The sequence below is a fragment of the Onthophagus taurus genome, chromosome 8 (assembly GCF_036711975.1).
Source record: "Onthophagus taurus isolate NC chromosome 8, IU_Otau_3.0, whole genome shotgun sequence".
Taxonomy (NCBI): Eukaryota; Metazoa; Arthropoda; class Insecta; order Coleoptera; family Scarabaeidae; genus Onthophagus; species Onthophagus taurus.
This window is the reverse complement of record NC_091973.1, coordinates 16,323,952-16,346,284: the sequence shown is the minus strand read 5'-3', so window position 1 is coordinate 16,346,284 and position 22,333 is coordinate 16,323,952. Positions and strand designations below refer to the sequence as shown.

Here is a 22,333-nt window from a genome sequence, read left to right as displayed (position 1 = left end):
ATCTCAGCGGCCCTTTAGCGCAGTTTAGAGCAGTGTTTGTGAGTTATAGTTCTTTATACAGTACGAGCGTAAAAATTATTTTTGGTTTATATTTTATAAATTCATCATTATAAATACATCATTATAAATACTTGGTAAGAAATATTGTATGTGTCTATTTCATATTATTTTGTTACATTTGTTTTTTTGCGTTACTTATTTTAGTAAAACTATATCAAAATGAGTGATAGTAGTAGTAATGATACTGACGTCGAATACGGCAATTTAGAAGAAAGTGGATCTGATGAAAGTGAGGAGAGTGATCTTGAATCAGATGAAATCTGTTCCGATGAAGATCATTTTCATTTATCAAGAACTTGGTGTGCCATTGATACAGATCAGCCACCCCCTGCACCACCTAGATTTTCATTTGTGGGAACCCCAGGTTGCACTTTTCCAATACCTGATGGTCAAGATGTTTTGGCATATTACCAATTATTTGTTGATGACTATTTGATAAACCTTCTGGTGACCGAAACGAACAGATTTGCCCAACAACAGCCGGGATCATCAGCGACACCTTGGGCACCTGTAACTGTTGCAGAAATGCATATCTTCCTTGCCATAAAAATTCTTCAAGGTATTGTGAAGAAACCACAAGAAAGAATGTATTGGTCAACAGCTGAAGTGTTTCAGACACCTATATTTTCTAAACTTTTCACATACCAACGATTTTATCAAATCCAAAGATATTTACATTTTGCGGATAATGTAACTTACAATAGTGCTACACACCCACACCCCAAATTGAATAAAATTTGGCCTGTATATGAGAATCTAAATGGCAAGTTTAGTTCTCTATACATTCCTGAGAGGGACGTCAGCATTGATGAAAGTTTGATGATGTACAAAGGTCGTCTTAGCTGGATTCAATATCTTCCACTGAAAAGGGCTCGATTTGGCATAAAATTATACCTGTTGTGCGAATCAAAATCGGGCTATGTACATTCGAGTATAATTTACACAGGAAAGGGAACCCTTATTAGCAATAAATATAAAAATTGGCCTATGTCTTCCCAAATAGTTTTGTCTTTGATGGAACCGTTACTGAATTTGGGATATTGCGTAACGACAGATAATTTTTACACATCCCCTCAGCTAGCAGATTTTTTAGCACAACGTAAAACAGATTCATATGGGACTATGCGAATGAATCGGCAAGAAGTACCCAAAGAAATTCGGGAAAAAAAATTAAAAAAAGGCGAAATTACCGCATTTCAAAGAGGAAAAGTTATGGTTTTGAAGTGGAGGGATAAAAAAGACGTTTGTATGCTTTCTACTGTCCATAATTCCGCAAGGGAAACTACAAAAAAGAGGGACAAAGACGGTGGACTGATAAAAAAACCTAAGGTTATTATTGACTATAATAATACAATGGGGGGCGTTGATCGGCTAGATCAACATTTGCATGATTATCCTATAGCAAGAAAAAGAGGGAAGAAATATTACAAGAAAATATTTTTCCACTTATTAGACATGTCGCTATGGAATGCTTTTGTCTTATATAATAAAAACGGTGGACAAAAGAATAATTTACAGTTTCGGCAGGCACTAATTGAGAAGCTTATAGAGAATTTTCATTCAACCTCTTCTACCAGGAAAGGTCGACCTAGCTATCAACCTGGACCCTTACGATTGACCGAGCGCCATTTTCCCGAATATGTACCACCAACGAAAAAAAAAGCTGCTCCATGTAGGTACTGCGCTGTGTGTTGCAATAAGAAGAACAAGGAAGGAAAAAGACCAAGGAAGGAAACTAGGTACTATTGCAAAAGTTGTGATGTAGGATTGTGTGCTGTGCCTTGTTTCATGGAATACCATACAAAACTGAATTTTTAAATTTCAACTCCGTTTGTTTGAAATATATTGTAAAAAATGTAATATATACTACAAAAAAGATAAACCTGTAAATCTTGTAAATAAAACTTGTTATACTACTGAAAATATTTTTTTTTATTTTAATTTATAAAAGAAAAAAAATGGATAATTTTTTGACAGAAAATTTCAAATTAATGTGTGCATGAAGTGGTTAATTTTTTATCTAGTTTTTTTTAATTCTATATACTTTTAATTATAATTTCGCTTGTAGATTTAGCTGATGATGGTAAGTATTTGTCGAAACCGGTCCTAAGTATATACAGGATGTCCCGACACTCAACGTCAAGCGGGCACCGGGTGAGAGGCCAACCCATACCTGTTCTGGTAAAAATGAGAAAAAAATTCCATGTCTCTTAGTTAAGTGGTAATAGACATATTTTTGAAAACGTTAAAAATCGGTCCTGTAGATCATATCTTTAGGTACTACGGTCAGAAATGTTCGCAATTTAATAGCGATTTTTTTAATCATGTATTCCTTGTGAACCATGCTACTGTAGAAGTCACAAATCAAACAACAAAAATCGTTAGTTTTGCAAAAAATATATTAATTTGATTGAGTTAAGGTTGTCTTTTTTTTTAAATTTATGTCTATCAAGTTTGACACACGATTTCTAAAAAAAGGAGTAGTACAACACCCTTGGCAAGTAATTTTAAAAGATAGCCTGTTTAGTCAAGTTTCCAAAATTGTACAACACTTGCCATTTTTCTTGTCATAAAAAATATTTTTGCCTGTTTCTGGAGCAATTTAATTGCATCCAGACATTTAGATAGTTGGAATGATATTAAAACTTGCTTAGAGTTAAGTTATTCGAACCAAAGATCTGAAGATTGCTTACTCACAGATTTAATGCAAATTATTCCTGAAAATAATGAGAATCCATACTCTTTAGATAATCGAATTCGCGATTCTTTAAATATTCTTTTAACTAAAGTAAATTTAATAAATGAAGCAGCTGTTAGAGTTTTAAAAACTGATATGTACAAACGTACTTAAGAAGTCTCATGTCTTATTCAGAATATGGTGAATATATTTATACCAAAAATCCTGAAAATTTAGAAAAAGTGTCTTCTGTCTTAGAACTACAAAATTGGTTATATTTATGTAAACAGAGTACACAACTAAATGTAAATAATTCTTCAAAATTCAAACCAATGTTACTGTGGGGTTATTTTCACATATTAAAAAAATAGTCAGTATTTTAAAAAATGATATTGTATTGGAAAATTGACTTGTTTCTGTTGAAGTCTAATGATTAAGTAAAATTATTAAATAAACAAACTTTTACATAGTTACATAAAAAAGAATAAAAGATTTCTTGATTTTTTTAAAAGGGCAATTGCAATCAATATGGCAGGGAATATGTGCAACGCCACAGATACTCCCCCCCCCCTCAAAAACAACAAGTAACGCAATTTACAACAATGCAGAAATGGAAAGTATTTAAATCTTTTAAAGTTGAAAACTCACTCTTTTTGTTAACAGAACTTAGGTGATAAATCGTAAACATGATTTGAACTTGATTCGGGAAGTTTTTAACAAATAAAAGACACATTTTGAAAATTCCTATTGTGCAAAAAACTGGAAAATTTATATTAAATCATACAAAACTATTAAAAGGAGTAGAAATCCTTAATGCATTAATCGAAGTAAATAACCATGAATGTTTGGTTGAAGTCACAAATTTTAATGAATACCCTGTATAATTTAGTTAGATCCCTTAAATGTAGAAGAAAAATATGAAATTAATAATTGTCAATATAATGTTAACTATTCTCAAACTGAAATATTTGAGCGTTATAACTGATCATTTAAATTCAGAACAAAAATCTATGATTAAAAAATTAACTTTTTAAATATTACCAACTAATTCATAACGATGAAATTATGAAATACCTTTAACTTTTCATTCTGATATAAAACATAATATTAAATTAGAAAACGATATTCCAATTTATCAAAAACCATACAGGAAACCTTACACTCAAAAACTAGAAATGAAACAACAAATTGACAAAATGTTAAAACAAAGAATAATTCGTGAAAGCAGTTCCCCATGGTCTTCACCAGTATCATTAGTTCCCAAAAAGTTAGATGCTTCAGGCATATTGAAATGGCGATTAGTAATTGATAATAGAAGATTGAACGAAAAACGATAAAGGATAAATACCCGTTGTCTAATATTTCAGAAATTTTAGATAAGTTAGGACGTGCAAACTATTTTTCAACCCTTGATTTAGCCTCCGGGTATCATCAAATAGAAGTAAGAGAAAAGATAAAGATAAAACCGCTTTTATTACTGATCAAGGATTGTACGAATTTAACCGTATGCCATTTAGTCTATGTAATGCTCCATCAACATTTCGGAGAGCAATGAATCATATCTTAAGAGGTTTAACAGATAAAATTTTTCACATTTATTTAGATGATATAATTTTTTCAACATCTCTACAAGAGCATAAAGATAGGATAGAAGAAGTATTTAAACGTTTAATAGAAAACGGTGTAAAAATATCTCTTGATAAATGTAATTTTCTTTGTAAATAGTTAAAGTATTAGTAACTATCAAAAAGTTTCCAATTCCCTGTACTAAAACACAAATTAAATCTTTTCTTGGACTTTTAGGTTATTATAGAAAATTTATTAGAGATTTTGCTAAAGTTACTGAACCCTTCACTAAATTTTTATCAAAAGAACACTCAACTGTTGTAATGGATGAAACTTATAAATCTTGTTTTGAGAAGTGTAAAGAATTATTGTGTAATGACCCTATTTTGATTTATCCAGATTTTACAAAACCGTTTATAATAACAACTGATGCAAGTAACGTAGGTTAGGTGCTGTTTTAAGTCAAGGAAAAATTGGCAATGATCAACCTGTTGCTTTTTGTTCACGAACTTTATCGAAAACAGAGTTAAAATACAGTACAATAGAAAAAGAACTTTTAGGAATAGTTTATGCTTTAAAACAATTTCCACCCTATGTCTATGGGACACAATTTACGATAGTTACAGATCATAAACCCCTTATTTGGCTTCCTAAACTTTAAGATAACAATCTAAAGTTTCAACGATGGAAACTTTATTTACAAGAACTAAAGTAATTTTTTGGGATACACGACCAACACGACAAGGCTAGATAATTGAAAAGAGGCTTCCTTTTATCTTTACCGAGCTTTCGGAAATTTTATTTTTCCTTCTTCAGGGTAACTACAATATTGAGACAACAAAAGTTATAATAATTCGCAAAAATGTATCTTAACAACTTACAAAAATGGATTGCACATGGAACTGAAATAAAGCTAAACATGAGGTCGCAAAAATTGAACACTAGACATCTCTTATTAAAACTATACTTCTCATAATTCACTAAACGTGATGAATTACAGATCAAATAATACTAAAAATTTTTACTTTTTAAAATTTAATACTTAAATTTTTAGTTAATTATGAAACTATTAAATTAAGTTAAAATTCTACGTTAAAAGTTAAGACGCAATAAGTCACGTAAGTTTTTTATACCACAAAAACTGGAAAGAAACGAGGCTGACCAACTGTCGTCCCGGCAAAACACCAAATGCACTAAAAAGCAACCACCAAGCAGCTAAAATTTCCGAAAGCTCGGTAAAGATAAAAGGAAGCCTCTTTTCAATTATCTAGCCTTGTCGTGTTGGTCGTGTATCCCAATAAATTACTTTAGATCCTAACAGTAACGACCGTTACTACTCCTAAATTTATTTACAAGAGTATGATTATCAAATTTTGTATAAAAAAGGAAAATTAAATTCAAATACAGATGCTTTAAGTGGAATTGAAATGAATGCAATTGATAAAGAGGATGACAATATTTCTTTAGCAGTTCAGATTGATCCAAAAGAACATCATAGTGATAATGATAGCCTTAATAGTAATCAAGGTTCTGAACATGACGAAGTAATTCCTATATCTGAGGATCTGATCCATTGATACTAAATCACGACAACTTTTCTTTTATTGTCATAATTTTCCTACTTCAATTGAAATAAGTTTAGGATCAAAGAAAATGTATACTTTTCATATTAATAAAGATATAAAGAATTTCATATATACTGGAATGACGAAATTTATAAATTAATTTGTAAAGTTTATTTAGAAAAATTTATTAAAAAAGGATTAAAATTAGTTAGATGTCTAAAAAGAGTAAAAATTATCGGAAATAAAGACGAACAATTAGAAATTATTCAAAATTATCATGAAAGTGAAAGAAATCATATTCATAATTGAAACAATAAATGAAATCAAACGAAATTTCTTTTGGAAAAATATGCAACAAATGATTGCAAAATTTATAGGAAGTTGTGAAATATGTCAACAAACTAAATATGAACGACACCCATTAACACCAAATTTACAATTAACTAACACCCTTAATAAACATATGGAAACTATATCGATTTACTTAGAATTGATAAATTAACATTCTTAACGATAATTGATAAATTTTCTAAATTCGCTCAAGCATATTTAGTAAACAATAAAAACGCGATAACTATTGCCGAAAGTTTGCTAGATCATTTTAGTAAATGCTCCTAAACAAATAATTTGTGATAATGGACTACAATTTAAAAATAAAATCGTACAAGAGTTATTAAAATTATATAAAGTTAATGTACACTTTACAACTGCAGGGCATCATGAATCAAACTCACCAATAGGGTTACATAAAGGTTACATTCTACTCTTATTGAACATATTAGAATAATTAAATTACAAGATAAAGATACAAAAATAGATAATGCAATGATAAAGCATAAAGAAAAGGTAATTATTAAACAAAATGAAAATATCACTTCGAACCAGTTTCTGAAGAAGGTTGCAACATGGCATCCGAAACGTCAAACCTTTTCTTAAAAGACGCACGGCAAAACCCGAAAGTTTGTAGTGTTAGTTCTAGTTTTAGTTCTAATTTTAGTTCAATTAACTCCGGCCATGAAAGCCTTCGTACTTATAAAATGAAAATAAAAAGAATTATGACATTACTGAAGGAACTGAGGTATATTGGAAAAGACAACAAAAAGGTAAAAAGTCAGATTCGTTACATCAAGGTCCTTACATAATTGACAAAATATTAGGAAATAATAAAGTTCAATTAAAACTATGTCCCGGTACAAAATTAAAAATAAAAATTGCACATATGAACGAATTAAAGATAAGAAATATTGCAGGTGGCTCCTCATCACAGGATGCGACGCAGAATTAAAAGAGATAGAAAACTCATCCGGTATTCTACCATTGCGATTAGGAATTGTTTATAATTCAAAGTCTTATTTTGAATTACTTACACAAATTCCCTCCTTTAACTATTTATTTCTAAATCATTACAAACGACGAAGTCTTAAATGTTCAATCAACAAAAAAAATATATAACGATTCGACAAAACGCCACGATATGATAAGGTGCCGGCCAATCTTAAAGGAGAAGGGGGTGGATTTAATAACAGAATAGAGCGCCAGTGGATCTGCAAATATCCCTTAACAAATCCAACTGCAACAGGATCCACACTGTTACAATTGGTGTGACGTAGAAAGAAAAAAAAGCGTAAATTAAGAGTAATATAAGTTATGGGTTACAGCCGGGAGGTTGTATTTTTAACAAATAACTTATTTATTTGTTTCGTAATCGCGTATACCAAAAGACCCTTATGAAGTTACCTTAATGAATATTGAATTAACAATGTGTTGTGGTACCACCCGTTTACGTAGTGCTGCTCACGTAGTATTTATCTTTATAATAATAGGAATATAATAAGTTTACAATATAATAATGTAGGTATCAAAAGTAATGATTCTGTAACTAAAAACCAAACAACCACCAGAGACATGTGTGAATAATAAATATATCAGGGGACGGAACCAGATGGGAACAACCACTAATTCTCAGACGCATCAAGACCTTCTGGAGAAATCAGCACGGAAAACACCTGATATCGGACTGAAGGAGCGCCAGTACGCAGCAGACGTTTCATCAGAAGTGGACAGACGTTATTCAAGGATCTGCAGATACACGCATCCAGGTGGACCAAGGCCTAGACGTGGTGCAGAATTGATCATGTATATGTAAGTCACTTGCATTGTTTCTTGTGTGACACTACTTTTCCTTGCAAGTCCTTTAAGGGTTAGGTTTATTAGGTATTAGATTTAAAAAAAAAAAAAGAGAAGGAAATATAAAAAATAAAAAATAATAATAATAATTAAATTCAAGGGAAACTGCAAATAAATAAGTAGAATAAAAATTTTTTTTTTTTCAAATTATTTAATATAATTATATTTTAATAAATATGGCTCAACAACCAGATAATCGTAAAGATGCTATAGATGTTTTAAACCAAATCGAAGTATTCGATGGATATGGTGACACAAATTCATTGAATTTTTTCTTAAAAAGTTGTGATGCTATGATGAACGTAGTAAAAGAAACAGAAAAAGATAATTTAGCAGAACTAATTTTTGCAACAAAATTAAAAGGGAAAGCACAAGAAGTGACCCAGTCTCAAGAATTTTTGAATTGGGACGACATAAAAGATTTTTTGTTAGAACAATTTACTGATAAGCGACCCCCTACACATTTTTTAAACTTATTAATGAATATCAAACAAAATTACAAAGAAAACATTAAAGATTACGGAAAGCGCATTCAGAATTTATTTAACAAATATAAAGAAACTTGCATGTCAAATTATGGATCCGGTGAAGCAAAAGTACTAATCGACAATGTTAACAGCATATTAGTAACAAATTTTAGAAAAGGGTTGCACGACGAAAAGGTCCAATTACGAATAATAGCGGAAAATACAAAAGATTTAGATAGGGCAATTTCGATAGCAATAGAAATGGGGCTTAAGCAAAACGAAAATTACAAATTTAATCAAAATTCACGAAATATTAGTTTCATTCAAAAAAGTAATTTTCAAAATCAATTGAGTCAAAACCAAATATCATGTATGTTTTGTCACAGAACAAACAATCACTTAACATCACAGTGCAGACAACTTCAAAATTATGAACAAGGCCAAGTACAAAATAGTCACTCAAATTCATTTCATTTTTCCCCTCAACAAAAAAGTTATAATTTTAGATTTCAACACAACCGAGGCAATAATAGGTTCCATTCGTCAAATGGTTCCACAAACTATCAATTTTCAAATAACCCTAGACATTCACAACAAAATTATCCCAATCAGAGCTATCCAGACCAACGAAATTATTCTTTTCGATACAATAATCAGAATAATTCAAGACAGCAATTTTTTTCCAACAACCCAAATGATTCAAATACAAAGCATAATAATTATAATCAACAAAATTATTCTGGATATCATTATAACCAAGGGCAACCGAATAAGTTTAGTAGAGAAAATAATCATTTCAGTCAACCCCAAGCAAACCAAAATTTTAATAATCCTTTTAGTGGTCAAATTCAAACAGTTCAACGGCAAAATCCGCCTACGTTGTCTCCTACAAGTCGTTCCATACCGTTACCCTCCCAAGAAAATGTTTCGGGAAACGAGCATTAACCCATAATCGCGAACAGCCGAGTATGGTAGTTAACAATAGCTGTTCAACAAATAAGAATAATCCATTTTTGCATTCTCCAGATATACTGAAAACCATAAATAAAATCACCCCAAGTTCGTCCAAGTCAGTTTCACTTTCAAACGACCAAACACAATTAGATATAATCAAGATAGAATCCCCGAATTTTCAAAGTTCTTGTGTTCAACTTTTACTTGATACCGGAGCTGATGTCTCTCTTTTAAAAATAAGTAAGTTAGCATATGATTTTAAAATAAATAAAGACTCAGTTTTACAATTAAAAGGCATTAGTGAACAACCAATTTATACCTTGGGAATTTCTACTATCTCAATTAAGTTAAAAAATAACATTTTAAATCATGAATTCCACATTATCCCTGATAACATTCCAATAAAAAACGATGGACTTTTAGGTCGTGATTTCCTTCAGAAACATAAAGCCAAGATAGATTACGAAAAAGAAATTGTATATTTTGACAACAACTATTTACCAATTTTACCCTCCAAAATAATTACGATTATTCCGGCAAGATGTGAAAAAATAATTTCCGCGTTAACAAACACTTCTGATATCGAAGGAATAGTAAAGGCAAAGCAAATTTCTGAAGAACTTTACATAGGATCAACTTTAACTAAAGTAGAAAACAGAAGGTGTTTTGTTAGTATTCTGAACATCTCAAATAAACCCATAACAATTCCTACGCCGAGGGTTAACGTCAAACCCGTTAGTACTAATGATTTCAATTTTATAGAAACAACTAATATTAATCATCTTGAGCGTTTAAATAAATTAAGAACTGCTCTGAAAATAGATCATTTGAATTCAGAAGAATCGGATACTTTGTTGGAGATTTGCGATAATTTTAGTGACATATTTTATGTAGAGGGCGATAAACTGTCCTGCACTAAAACAGTTACACATAGGATACCAACTGATCCTTCTAAGGGACCCATTAATATTAAACCTTATAGATTACCATTTAAACATCGAGAAGAAATAAAGGAACAAACTAATCAAATGTTACAAGACGGTATTATCTCACCTTCATGTAGTCCGTGGAATAGTCCATTGCTAGTAGTTCAGAAGAAATCTGATTCAAACGAATCTAAATTTCGTATATGCGTAGATTTTAGAAAAATTAATGAAATTACTATAGGAGCAGACGCATTCCCATTACCCAATATAACTGATATTTTAGACCAATTAGGAAATGCTCATTATTTCACAACATTAGATTTAGCTAACGGTTTTCACCAAGTCCCAATGGACGAGAAAGACAAAATAAAAACCGCGTTTAGTACGACAAACGGACATTTTGTCTATAATCGTATGCCATTCGGATTAAAAGGCGCTCCTGCGACATTCCAACGTCTTATGAACACTGTATTAAGCGGTTTACACGGAATTAAGTGTTTCATTTATTTGGACGATGTGGTTGTTTATGCAAATAATTTAAGGGACCATAACGACAGACTAATTGAGATTTTTGAAAGATTAAGACTGCATAATTTAAAGATTCAACCCGGGAAATGTTCGTTTTTACGTAAAGAATGTTTATATTTAGGCCACATCATTACAGAAAATGGTATTAAGCCAGACCCCGCGAAGGTAGATTGCGTAGAAAATTTTCCGCAGCCAAAAAGTCCAAAAGATGTAAAATCATTCTTGGGTTTAGTCGGCTATTACAGGAAATTTATTAAAGACTTTGCAAAGATATCCAAACCACTAACAAAACTATTAAAAAAAGACCAAAAATTTAATTGGAGTAACGAGTGTAATATTTCTTTTGAAACACTCAAGAAAAGTATAAATTCCCCACCGGTTCTCCAATATCCAGATTTTTCAAGAGAATTCATTATCACCACAGACGCCAGCAATTATGCTATCGGCGCAATTTTATCACAAGGAGAAGTTAATAGTGATCAACCTATCGCATTTGCAAGTAGAACGTTGAATAAAGCCGAATAAAATTACTCTACCACAGAAAAAGAATTAACAGCAATAGTTTGGGTCGTAAAACATTTTCGACCATACGTATTCGGCACGAAATTTAAAGTAGTTACCGATCATAAGCCATTACTTTACGTTTTTAATATTAAAGACCCCGGATCTCGACTTACACGATTTAGGTTGAAATTAGAAGAATATAACTATACAGTCCTATATAAAGCCGGTAAGAAAAATACCAATGCCGATGCTCTGAGTAGAATTAACACCGTAGACGCAAATTTAATCACCGATTATGAAGAATTTCAGGATTATATGAAGACAAATGTAGTTTTAAATTCTAAAATAAAAGAGACAAATACCACCCTATTTCAAACTAATGATACAGATCCGTTAGTAATGTTTATTCCAAAAAACTTTAATAAAAGAAAATTTAGATCTTTGGAATCTAACAAAACCATAAATCAATTCTTAGAAAGTTTTAAAAATGACATTCAGTTAAATGTTACTTCTGTTTACCATCATCAAAACCCTAATATATTTTTATTAATAGATAACGAAAACTCATTTAGTGATGTTTCATATGAAAACATTTGGTCATGTTTGCTAAATTTAAGGAATCTTATAAATAATACAAAAATTAAACTGTCATTTATTAAATATCATTATCATCATCCAATTAAATGGGAAATAATTTATCCAATGATCAGGTATATTTTTCGAAACACAAATGTAGAAATAACAATTTACAATAACGATCTAATAACTCCAACAGAATCAAATAAAAATAGTATATTGCAAGAATTTCATAATTCTCCACTAGCAGGTCATCAAGGCGTATCACGCACATACAAAAAACTCGCACAATTATATAATTGGAAGGGAATGAGAAAAGACGTTAAACAATTTATACGAAAGTGTGAACTTTGTCAAAAAAATAAAATGTCCCGAAAAACCAAAATGCCAATGATTATCACAACAACCGCAAGTAAACCTTTTGAAAGATGTTTTATGGATATAGTTGGTCCCTTACCCGAAACCGAAGAAGGACATAAATACATACTAACTTTTCAGGATGATTTAACGAAATACAACATAAACGTTCCAATGAAAAATCAAGAAGCATCAACTGTGGCTGACCACTTCGTTAAAAATGTTATTTGTTTCTATGGTATACCTGAAGTTTTAGTCACTGATCGAGGAACAAATTTTTTAAGCACGCTTTTCAGAAATGTCTGTAAAATTCTAAAAATAAAAAAAATTCAAACAACTAGTTACCATCCAGAATCAAACGGAGCATTAGAAAGATCCCATAGAGTATTAGAAGAATATTTAAGACATTTTATTTCAGACACGCAGGAAGATTGGAATGCTTGGATTCCATTCGCAACATTCACTTATAATACCAGTATTCATACAGCTACACAATTTTCTCCTTTCGAACTTTTGTTTGGTTATACACCGACCTTGCCAACTTCAATAACCCAACCACCAAAAACTAAATATACTTACGATGATTTTGTTGCGAACCTTAAACAAAAAATGCAATATTCTAGACAGATAGCAAAAGAAAATCTTTTACGAAGTAAACATGTTTCAAAAACTAGTTATGATAAAAATACATTTTCAAGAGAATTTACGGTAGGCGACAATGTACTTCTTTACGACGAATCAGTTCGTAGAGGTCGAAACAAAAAACTAACCTCTTTATGGATAGGCCCATATACAATAACCGAAAAATTATCTGACGTTAACTATATTATCCAAAAGGGTAGGCATTCACAAACCATACACGCTAATAGATTAAAACACTTTTATGATTAAAAACAATTTTTTATAATAAAATACGAATTTGCTTACACGTATATTTTTCAGGTTATTACTTACTACTCGCGAATCTTTTCATTATAACAAATTGCTGAACCTTTTCCTCATGGATTGAAAATTCCCATACCTCTAGATATTTCAAATGCAAACCTTTTTCTGCACATTATTGCAAGTTTTCTTTGAAAATAAACGTTTGATATACATAATAAATACACCTTTAGCAGAAACACAACTATTTTACGTATATAAAATATCACCATTTCCGAAACAAGTTTCTATAAATGGATTCATTCTAATTAACCATTCATCAAAATTTATACCCATTGATGAAAGTAAACAACATTTCATACGGTTATCTGACAGTGAATACACCTCTTGTTTTAAGATTTATACAACTAACAACCAGCAATACTTGGTTATTTGCAGTTCCCCGTACAGAAACTTTAACGATTTCAGGCACAAACAATAAAAAACCAGTAGATGTAACATTAAGGGATTGCGGTAGTGTCACGCTTGCAAGACAGTGCAAAGCTTACGGGTCATCAATTATGTTATTACCACACGGCAATGTCCTGGAATTTGAAATGTACAGCGATTTTATTCCACCCTTTAACATAAGTGATGACTGTTGCGAAAAAATAAGAACACACGAAATAAATGTATCGACAGTACTAATAAACGAAAACTATAGAAAAGTAGGAAAGCACATTCCCGAATTGAATATCGCCAGTCACAAACTGGACGACATAGAAAAGTTAGCTACAGATATTCATAAAAAAAATTCTATTTCGTATTATGTCACCCCAACATCATTAGTAGCATACTTATTGGCCGCCGTTTTGGTGTTTTACGTAGGGTATAAGCTATATCAAAAATGTTTTTGTAATAAAAATAAAAAGCATTGTTGCGGCATGATACCGAACGTGTGCGTTAGAGTCAACCAAACCGTCGAACCATCCTCTACTCCCAGCAACAGAGTTGTTTCGCGATATGTTAGACGAAGTAGTGTAACTAGTCACGCAGACTCCGCTAACAATGACTCTGAGGAAGAAAGAGTAACAATCGAATACCCGCAGCGCAGATCTATCGGTTACGTGCCTGCAAGACGACCAGCTAAACAAAATTAAATATTAAGCAATAGAAAAATGTTATAATTAATGTCGCATATTATGTAATAAGTAGGTATAAGTCGTTCCGTTTTATGTCCGATCGAACTTTCATTGTCGCTAAAACTCCATGAAAGCTCTCATTAAGGGGGGAGGTGTTGTGGTACCACCCGTTTACGTAGTGCTGCTCACGTAGTATTTATCTTTATAATAATAGGAATATAATAAGTTTACAATATAATAATGTAGGTATCAAAAGTAATGATTCTGTAACTAAAAACCAAACAACCACCAGAGACATGTGTGAATAATAAATATATCAGGGGACGCAACCAGATGGGAACAACCCCTAATTCTCCTTGTCTCTGCGTATATCAAGAAACAGATGGAAACATACTTAGATATATGATATTTTGCGCAAGCAAATTCTTAATTCTAAAAATAAAAACAATTCGTAAGTAACTGAAATAAACTTTGTAAAACAACAAATAAAACAAAAAACTATAAAAATAAAATATTTTTTATATTAGGTGTTCAAATAAACCAGCATTCTGTGCTAAACAATAGCCCAATCTATCGTAAAAAGTTCGCCTTACATTCGCTAGTATATCGGGACTAATATCCTGTATACAATTGCGAATTTTTGTTTGTAAGTCATCCAGATTGGTTGTCCTTTCTTCATCAAAACCATAAATTTTCGATTTTAAATATCCCCATAGAAAAAATCATTGGGGGCTAAATCTGGTGATCTAGGCGGCCAAGTTAACGTTCCGCAAATAGATATTACACGATTTGGAAATTGTGCGTTAAGATACTCTTTAACTTGCCGGCTGTTGTGAGGCGGGCAACCATCTTGTTGGAACCAGATACTTCCAAATTGAACATTGTCTAATTGTTGAAGCGATGGGATTACGTCATTTTGCAAAATGTTTAAATACTTATGACCATTTAAATTTCCTTCTATGAAAAAAGGACCGATAATATGGTCACCTACTAAGCCAGCCCAAACATTTAATTTTTAGGGATATTGTGTACCAGCCGCATAAACTTTGTGTTCATTGTCACGACTCCAATATCGAGCAACGCTGGGAGTATGCCGACCATGCAAAGGAAATGTAGATTCATCGGTAAATAGAATGTTTTTTATAAAATCTACATTTCCGTTGGCCATTTCCATCATAGTAAAGCAAAATTCCGCCTTTGTAATATTATCGTTCTCGCAGAGTTCCTGACTTTTTTGTACCTTGTACGACCTGTACCCGTGTTTCTTTAATGTTTTTAGGACGGCAACATGGCTGATAGCAAACGTCTCCGCAACTTGTCTGCTTGACTGATTTTTATTGCGTTCAACATCAGCACATATCATCGTATCACGTAACTCATCTCTTTTACCCCTTCGTAATTTGTGTTTCTGTGGAGACACACATCCATGTCGCTCAAAGTTTTTAATAATATTTGAAATTGTTCCGCGACTAGGAATTGATCTGTTTTCATAGGCCACAGGAAACAAATTAATTATTTGGGCTACAGAATTGCCACCATAAAACCATTTTATAATCTGTACCTTTTCCGCTACAGTAAACAACATCTTAGTTTTTTTTTGCTAGGGTTAACTGCAAAGCGATGCGCCCAACTTCGCCTCTCAACAATCTATGAACGATTCAATTTGTGCATTACCCCTACGCTTGTTTATCCCCCACTTAACGACACCGAATATACACACACACGTATACTTATACGTACTATCGGCCAAACCTTATTTACTACATGGCGTAAGGGACAGAAAACAAATCCCCCGCACGGTCGCTTTGCCGAGTACGGCCGAAGAATCGAAGACTGGAGGGGCATACTCATTTTCTCTCGAACCTTTGCTCTAGCCTTGTCGTCTCTTCAACCCTGAAATGCCGGGCGCCCGATGCCAGCTTAAAGTCGAGCGTGCCTTGGATTCGAACAAAAATACACAATTTCGTTTTTACAATTCAAATAACTGTACCAATGTTATGACGTAGTCGATTTTAAAAATTCATAAAATAGTCAAATATATTCATTAAAGTAAAATAATTGAACTTTAATAAGTGAAAAAAATTGTTTCTTAATTTTAAATACGTTTCTGTACTGTATATCTTCGTAAAGTTAAAGAGTTTAGTTAAAATTCGATGTAAAAATCGTCTCTTAATTTCCATTAGTAATATTTTTTTTCTAATCTCATTTAAAATGGCATTTTAACCGTTTAATATTATAGAAAGTCTCAATAATTTCAAGCCATTTACGACCATTAATGCGTTTACGCACCGTTTCTTCACATTTTTTTGCGTATTTTTGACATAAGGCTTTTGCGAATTTATATTTCTTGAGTTCATATATTTTTTTTGTAATAAGTCCTAAAATTTTACAATAATTTCTCACCTTCATCGTAAATGGGTAAACAATAAACTTTTTATTTTTTGTACACTTTAGTAATGTTAAAAAATTTATTACCTTATTCACATAAGGTAATATAAAATTTCTGTTGAAACTACCTGTAAACTGAATTTTATAGATTGTTATTTATGAGCATGATAATATTCCATATTATAATGAAAAACCATTTGATTTTGAGTATATAATTCATTTATTTACAAAGAAAATTTTATTAATAATAAAACATTTTATTATATATATATTTTTTTTTTTTTGCGCAGAGGAGGGGAAAATGCCTTACGCACCCCGGCCTACTGATGGCGCCTATAGTTCGTGGGTCGGAAAAATCGTATTTCGGCCGGGAGTGTGGGACTACAATTAATTAGCACCTGCTACCCACTAAAAACCCCCCCTTCTTCTCCCGGACCACCCGGATTTCTGCGGAAGTCGTTATATCCAGGATTCAATTGCAAGAAAAAAAATATTGATGGTTAATATTAATTTTATTAAGGTTGTCTCAACTTACCGGCTTTGGAAGGGACTCTTCATCCCGCGGGATGAAGAGTTTTATCTTTTTCGTCTTGAGGACCACAGCCAGGTATGCGCTTATTGTTTCTCACTTGGTTTTGTCGGTCAGCATTGAAAAAATTAAAAAGATTTCATCAAATATTAAGAACACTTTAATAATAAAAATTATACCTACTTAATAATGAATAAAATTTGTTATGTCAAAATTTAATAATGGGTGTATAACCCGTTATTATTTTGACATTCTTCTAATCGGGATGTCATTGAGCCGACCAATCGCTGACATAAATCCCCGCCACGAAGACTATCCCATTTCCGCATAACGTATTCTTCTAAAATAGCTCGGTCCCGAAATCGTTCGTCAAATTCCCACCCGCGTACCATATAACCCCACACCTCTTCAATGGGATTTAAATCGGGCAAGCGTGGAGGCCATTTTAATCGTTCTAAGTTATTACTGTCTTGAAACCACTCCTCGACTAACCGAGCGGTATGGATGGGGCTGTTGTCTTGTACAAATGTTAGAACCTCCACCTCATCCTCAGGATATACTGCCCTCACACTTGGAATAAAAATCTCTTCCAAAACCCCAACATAATGCCGAGCAGTAAATGTTGGGGGCGAAACTTTAACCAACGCTCCAGGCCCGGCATCGCTCATCCAACCCCATACACCTGATAAACAGTTATTGTGGTAATTGTAGTAATTCGTCAGATATCATCATCATAGAGTAGTTACAAGGTTCTAGAGCTTACCAAGTGAGACTCGTCCACAGGTTGCCATCGTAACGACATTTTCGGCGTCATATTTCGTCCCACTACGACGCCAAACTCGCTGTTTCGAATTTTGGGATGACAAAAACGTCTTTTCATCCGAAAATATGACACCTCGCCAATCCCGGTTTATATTTTCTTCACCAAATCTCAATCTGTGCTGGGCATTCTGGGGTGACAACTGAATTTTTTCTGCCGGTATTCTAGCCCGCAAACCTATAAAATTATTAAAATTGTTTAGTCATTCTGCTTTTTTCTATGTATTACTTTAAAATACCATTCTCGTTTAAACGGTTTCGAATGGTTTGAAGGGAGCAGTCGACTATTAATTCCTGCCGGATAGCTCTTGATGGGCAAGTTGGGTGCATACGAGCATAATTGACAATTCGCTCATCTTCATCGGCAGTTGTTTTTCTTGGCACTACTCGTGTGCTCTTTAAACCCCTCTCGCCATTCAAAGCGCCTCGCCTTATCCATTTGTTTACTGTCCATCTCTACCAACAAAGCGAAAAATAGAACCACAAAGAATTTCATGTTTTCAAAAATAATTCAAGTAACCCTTTTGATTAATGTATTCCATTATTCTTGGCAAATGAAAAGGATTATTATAGAGCTCCTTAAAATACACCCAAGTTTCATTTAAAATCGGGCAAATTTTACTGCAAATTCACACAGATTTTATTGCCTTCTAAAAACAAAATTGATGGGCAGATCAAAAGCACAAAATTATTTTATTAAAAGTTAAACTATTGTGTATTTACATTGTCAAAATAATTGTAATTGGTAGATGATAAAATCGGAATTAAGCTTACTATATAATCATAATATTCAAAATTATTCAATCTTACCGACAAATTCACTTGGTTGCAAATTTGATGAATGGGTATTCCGGCCTCGGCCAGAGCACATATTCGCAGTCTTTGCGCAAAACTACTTTCCGGTTGACCTAACACCTTCATCGTGAATACTTAACACTAAATTATCACTACCTTAATACTCTAATTTAACACTATCAAAAGCAAAAAAAAAACAAGAAACCGCTACGAAAAATAACAATAAATTAATACTATCTTAATATAAAAATAACGCGGTCGTAAAGGTGGAATTTCGTTGCGACGTCCAGCGTTCGCGGCCCGCCGCGACGTCCGGCAGTCAAGCACTAATACAATGCATACAATGGAATTGATTTCGTTGACGCGGCGCGTCCCGACGGCTCAGCGGCCAGCCGTCGACGGCTGCGTCCCGACTGCTCAAAAACATGTCGAGACGCGAACGCCAACCGTGACTTTATATTTGAGAGGTTATATTTGCATGCAGAGTTCGTATTTAGATTAAAAATGTCGCAAAAATTTTCTCATGATGATGACGAATTATTAATTGAACAAGTACGTGAATATCCTTGCATTTACGACCATGCAAATAAGGACTTTAAGGATCACCAGATTCGGGAAAATGCGTGGAATAAGATTGGTGTAGTGTTATTGAAGAAATGTAAGTATGCATGTATATATTTGTGCTAGCTAAGTACATTATATTAAATTATTTATATTAAACTATTTATATTTCTGGGGCACCCTGTATAAATAAAAATTAGTTTTGAAAATGCGCAACTAAAAATAAAAATTAGCGGGTCCGAATATGTTTTCAAAAACAAAAGAATTTTAAGTGAATTTATTCCAATAGTTTTGCGCTCACTGTATAATAGCATACAGAAATTAACTGGACACTCTAAAAACACGATCATTCTGCCAATGGAGTGCCCCATCCTCATTAAAAAACTGGGTGAACATTTCCCTTACTTCCAAACCATTTGCACTTGCAAAGCCACCTGCTCCTGCTAATGGAGTCACATTGTTCGGGATCTGTACATTTGGATCATATTCGTAAAAGGGTCGATTGCCTTTCTCCAAAAATGCATCTCTTAACAGATTGTGCAAACAACAAGTTACCATGATCAACTTATCACACGATTCTGGATTTATAGCTATTGGTGTGTAGTAAATGCGAAAAATTTGGCTTAAAAGACCAAATGCGTTTTCAGTGACTCGTCGAGCTCTGCATAATCGATAGTTGTAAATAGTTTTCCTCCTATCCGATTTAGCAGATAATTTGCTGTATGGTTTCATTAAATGTCTGTGTAATCTAAACGCTTCATCGCCAACTACAACATTTCGTCTTTTGGAAATAATTTTCCAGAGTACACTTGTTTGCCCATTTCAGAAGTTGAAAAAATGGTACTATCTCCTTCTTTTCCATAGGCACCAACATCCACAAATAAAAATTTGCAATTTGCATCTACCATAGCAAGCAATAATATTGAGAAATAATCCTTGTAATTGAAGAATAGCGATCCGCTTTTTCTGGGACAAAAAACTCGAATATGTTTGCCATCAACTCCTGCGACGCAGTTAGGAAAATTCCACTTATTCCAAAATTCCTGTGCTTTTTCCTTCATATCTATTTCATTTTGTGGTGGTAGAAATATAGGAACTAAACGCAGACATAGCACTTCTAATGTTTCTCGGACAACAATTGAAATGTAGCTGGATGAGATACGAAAGGCAAATGAAAGGGATTTAAATGTTTCACCTGTAGCTAAAAACCTAAAAAAAAGAACATCAAAACATCATTCGATACGATACGATACAATTTCATGTTTTTATATTATGTACCTATTCTTATTTTATTTTTCCAGCCGAGGATTGTAAATTGCGATGGAAAAATATTCGCGATAACTACTTAAAACAAAAAAGATAACAAAAGCAAGGAACTGGTTCGGCAGCATCAACAAGACCATCAAAATGGCATTTATACGAACAGCTAACATTTTTGGAACTTCTCAAATCTGAACGAAGGTATACTATCTCTTTTGAGTTATGTTTTTTTAAGTTTTCTTATTTATTTATTATTGTAGCCGCATTCAAAATTGTAATGTACAGCAAAACACCGAATCATCTCAGAATACTCAGGATAGCGGCGATGAAGATGTTCAAACTGATTCGGAATCGCAATCAAGAATAATTAAAGACGACGTAGGATCACCAGATTCCATACATTTAAATCAGCCAAATCCGAAAATACTAAAAAGAACAAACATGGACGATAGAAGCCGTTCAAACACGCCAACTTGCAGCAGTTCAACACCTAGCAACGCAAAAGCGAAATTATTACACGAATTGGAAGAACGGTCTAAACATCGTCTTCACGTTCTATCACAATTAACGCACCAAAAGGAAGAAGATGAAGTGGATTTATTCATGAGAAGCATCGCTCTAATGGTAAAAAAGCTACCTCCCAATTTAATATCGCAAGCAAAGTTACAAATCCTAACACTAGTGACTAATTTACAAGCATCTTCCCCAATAATAAATATTCCACATACACAGACACAACCCCACCAACCACAGGCACCAACTCCAACATTTTCCCTCAATACTTCCCATAATACAAGTACACCTGACGATCATACGCCCACTACGTTTATGACACCCTATTCAAACGACTATTACAACATGAAATAAACTTATATATTGCTTTTGTTAATTAAACGTGCATTTTTGATAAAATTGTTGGTTTTTTTTTAAACATCTGTATTTTTTTACAAAGAAAACATCCTTACCTTAAGGTCAACGCTAACTTTTCCTCAGGAGAAATTGGGTTTTTCACACAATTTGTGGATTGTTTCTTCAAATCTGCATGAACGAGATTCAACACAAAATTAAATTGCTCTTTATTTAGCCTGAAGAAACTGCGAAACTTTTCATCATCGGCATTGAGATGATTTCTTATAAGTATTTCAAAATACCCTTCTTGGTTTCGAGATTTATATAACTCGCTAGTGTCCTCACGAATGGATAGCAAAAGCCTAATATCATCATCTTCTTCTTCTTCTAGCAAAATCAATGCCGCTAACGTCTTCCTATCCATTTTTAAAAAGCACCTTTCACTACAGAAGCATGAACATAAATGCTGCCGAAGCACAGACTCAGACGTTCCAACGAAATTCACGCGAACGTAACGGCTGGCCGTTACTGCTGGACGTCGCGGCGGGCCGCGAACGCTGGACGTCGCAACGAAATTCCACCTTAAGACTATCAAAATCAAATATAAAGAAGAAAACGCTCAGCAAAAAATAGCAAAACACTATCAACAACCGCTCACGATCGCCAAAAGCAAAGTGATGTCCAAACGAAACTTAAAAGAATAAATACCATCAAAAAATTAAAATTCTAGGTGATTGCGTTATCTCATTTTTTTATGACCAT

General features: G+C 33.0%; 2 protein-coding genes across 2 annotated transcripts; both read left to right on the top strand.

The window, feature by feature from the left end:
* Positions 1-219: 219 nt before the first annotated feature.
* On the top strand, positions 220-4,752 carry LOC139431293 (piggyBac transposable element-derived protein 4-like). The gene is made up of 5 exons (XM_071198939.1): positions 220-1,732; positions 2,129-2,143; positions 3,854-4,018; positions 4,341-4,442; positions 4,541-4,752. Exons 1-5 carry the CDS (start codon positions 220-222, stop codon positions 4,750-4,752), a joined length of 2,007 nt encoding a protein of 668 aa, XP_071055040.1.
* A 16,073-nt stretch (positions 4,753-20,825) lies between these two features.
* On the top strand, positions 20,826-21,634 carry LOC139430990 (uncharacterized). The gene is made up of 2 exons (XM_071198538.1): positions 20,826-20,923; positions 20,983-21,634. Exon 2 carries the CDS (start codon positions 21,164-21,166, stop codon positions 21,587-21,589), a length of 426 nt encoding a protein of 141 aa, XP_071054639.1. The 5' UTR covers positions 20,826-20,923; positions 20,983-21,163; the 3' UTR covers positions 21,590-21,634.
* Positions 21,635-22,333: the final 699 nt, after the last annotated feature.

Excerpts from the sequence above, each read along its gene's own strand:
- LOC139431293 (XM_071198939.1), top strand. The coding sequence starts at position 220 with ATGAGTGATAGTAGTAGTAATGATACTGACGTCGAATACGGCAATTTA. Across the intron at positions 4,019-4,340 it reads CAAAAAGTTAGATGCTTCAG|ATGATATAATTTTTTCAACA; the intron begins GCATATTGAAAT and ends ACATTTATTTAG. Across the intron at positions 4,443-4,540 it reads AAAAATATCTCTTGATAAAT|GTTATTATAGAAAATTTATT; the intron begins GTAATTTTCTTT and ends TTGGACTTTTAG.
- LOC139430990 (XM_071198538.1), top strand. The coding sequence starts at position 21,164 with ATGGACGATAGAAGCCGTTCAAACACGCCAACTTGCAGCAGTTCAACA.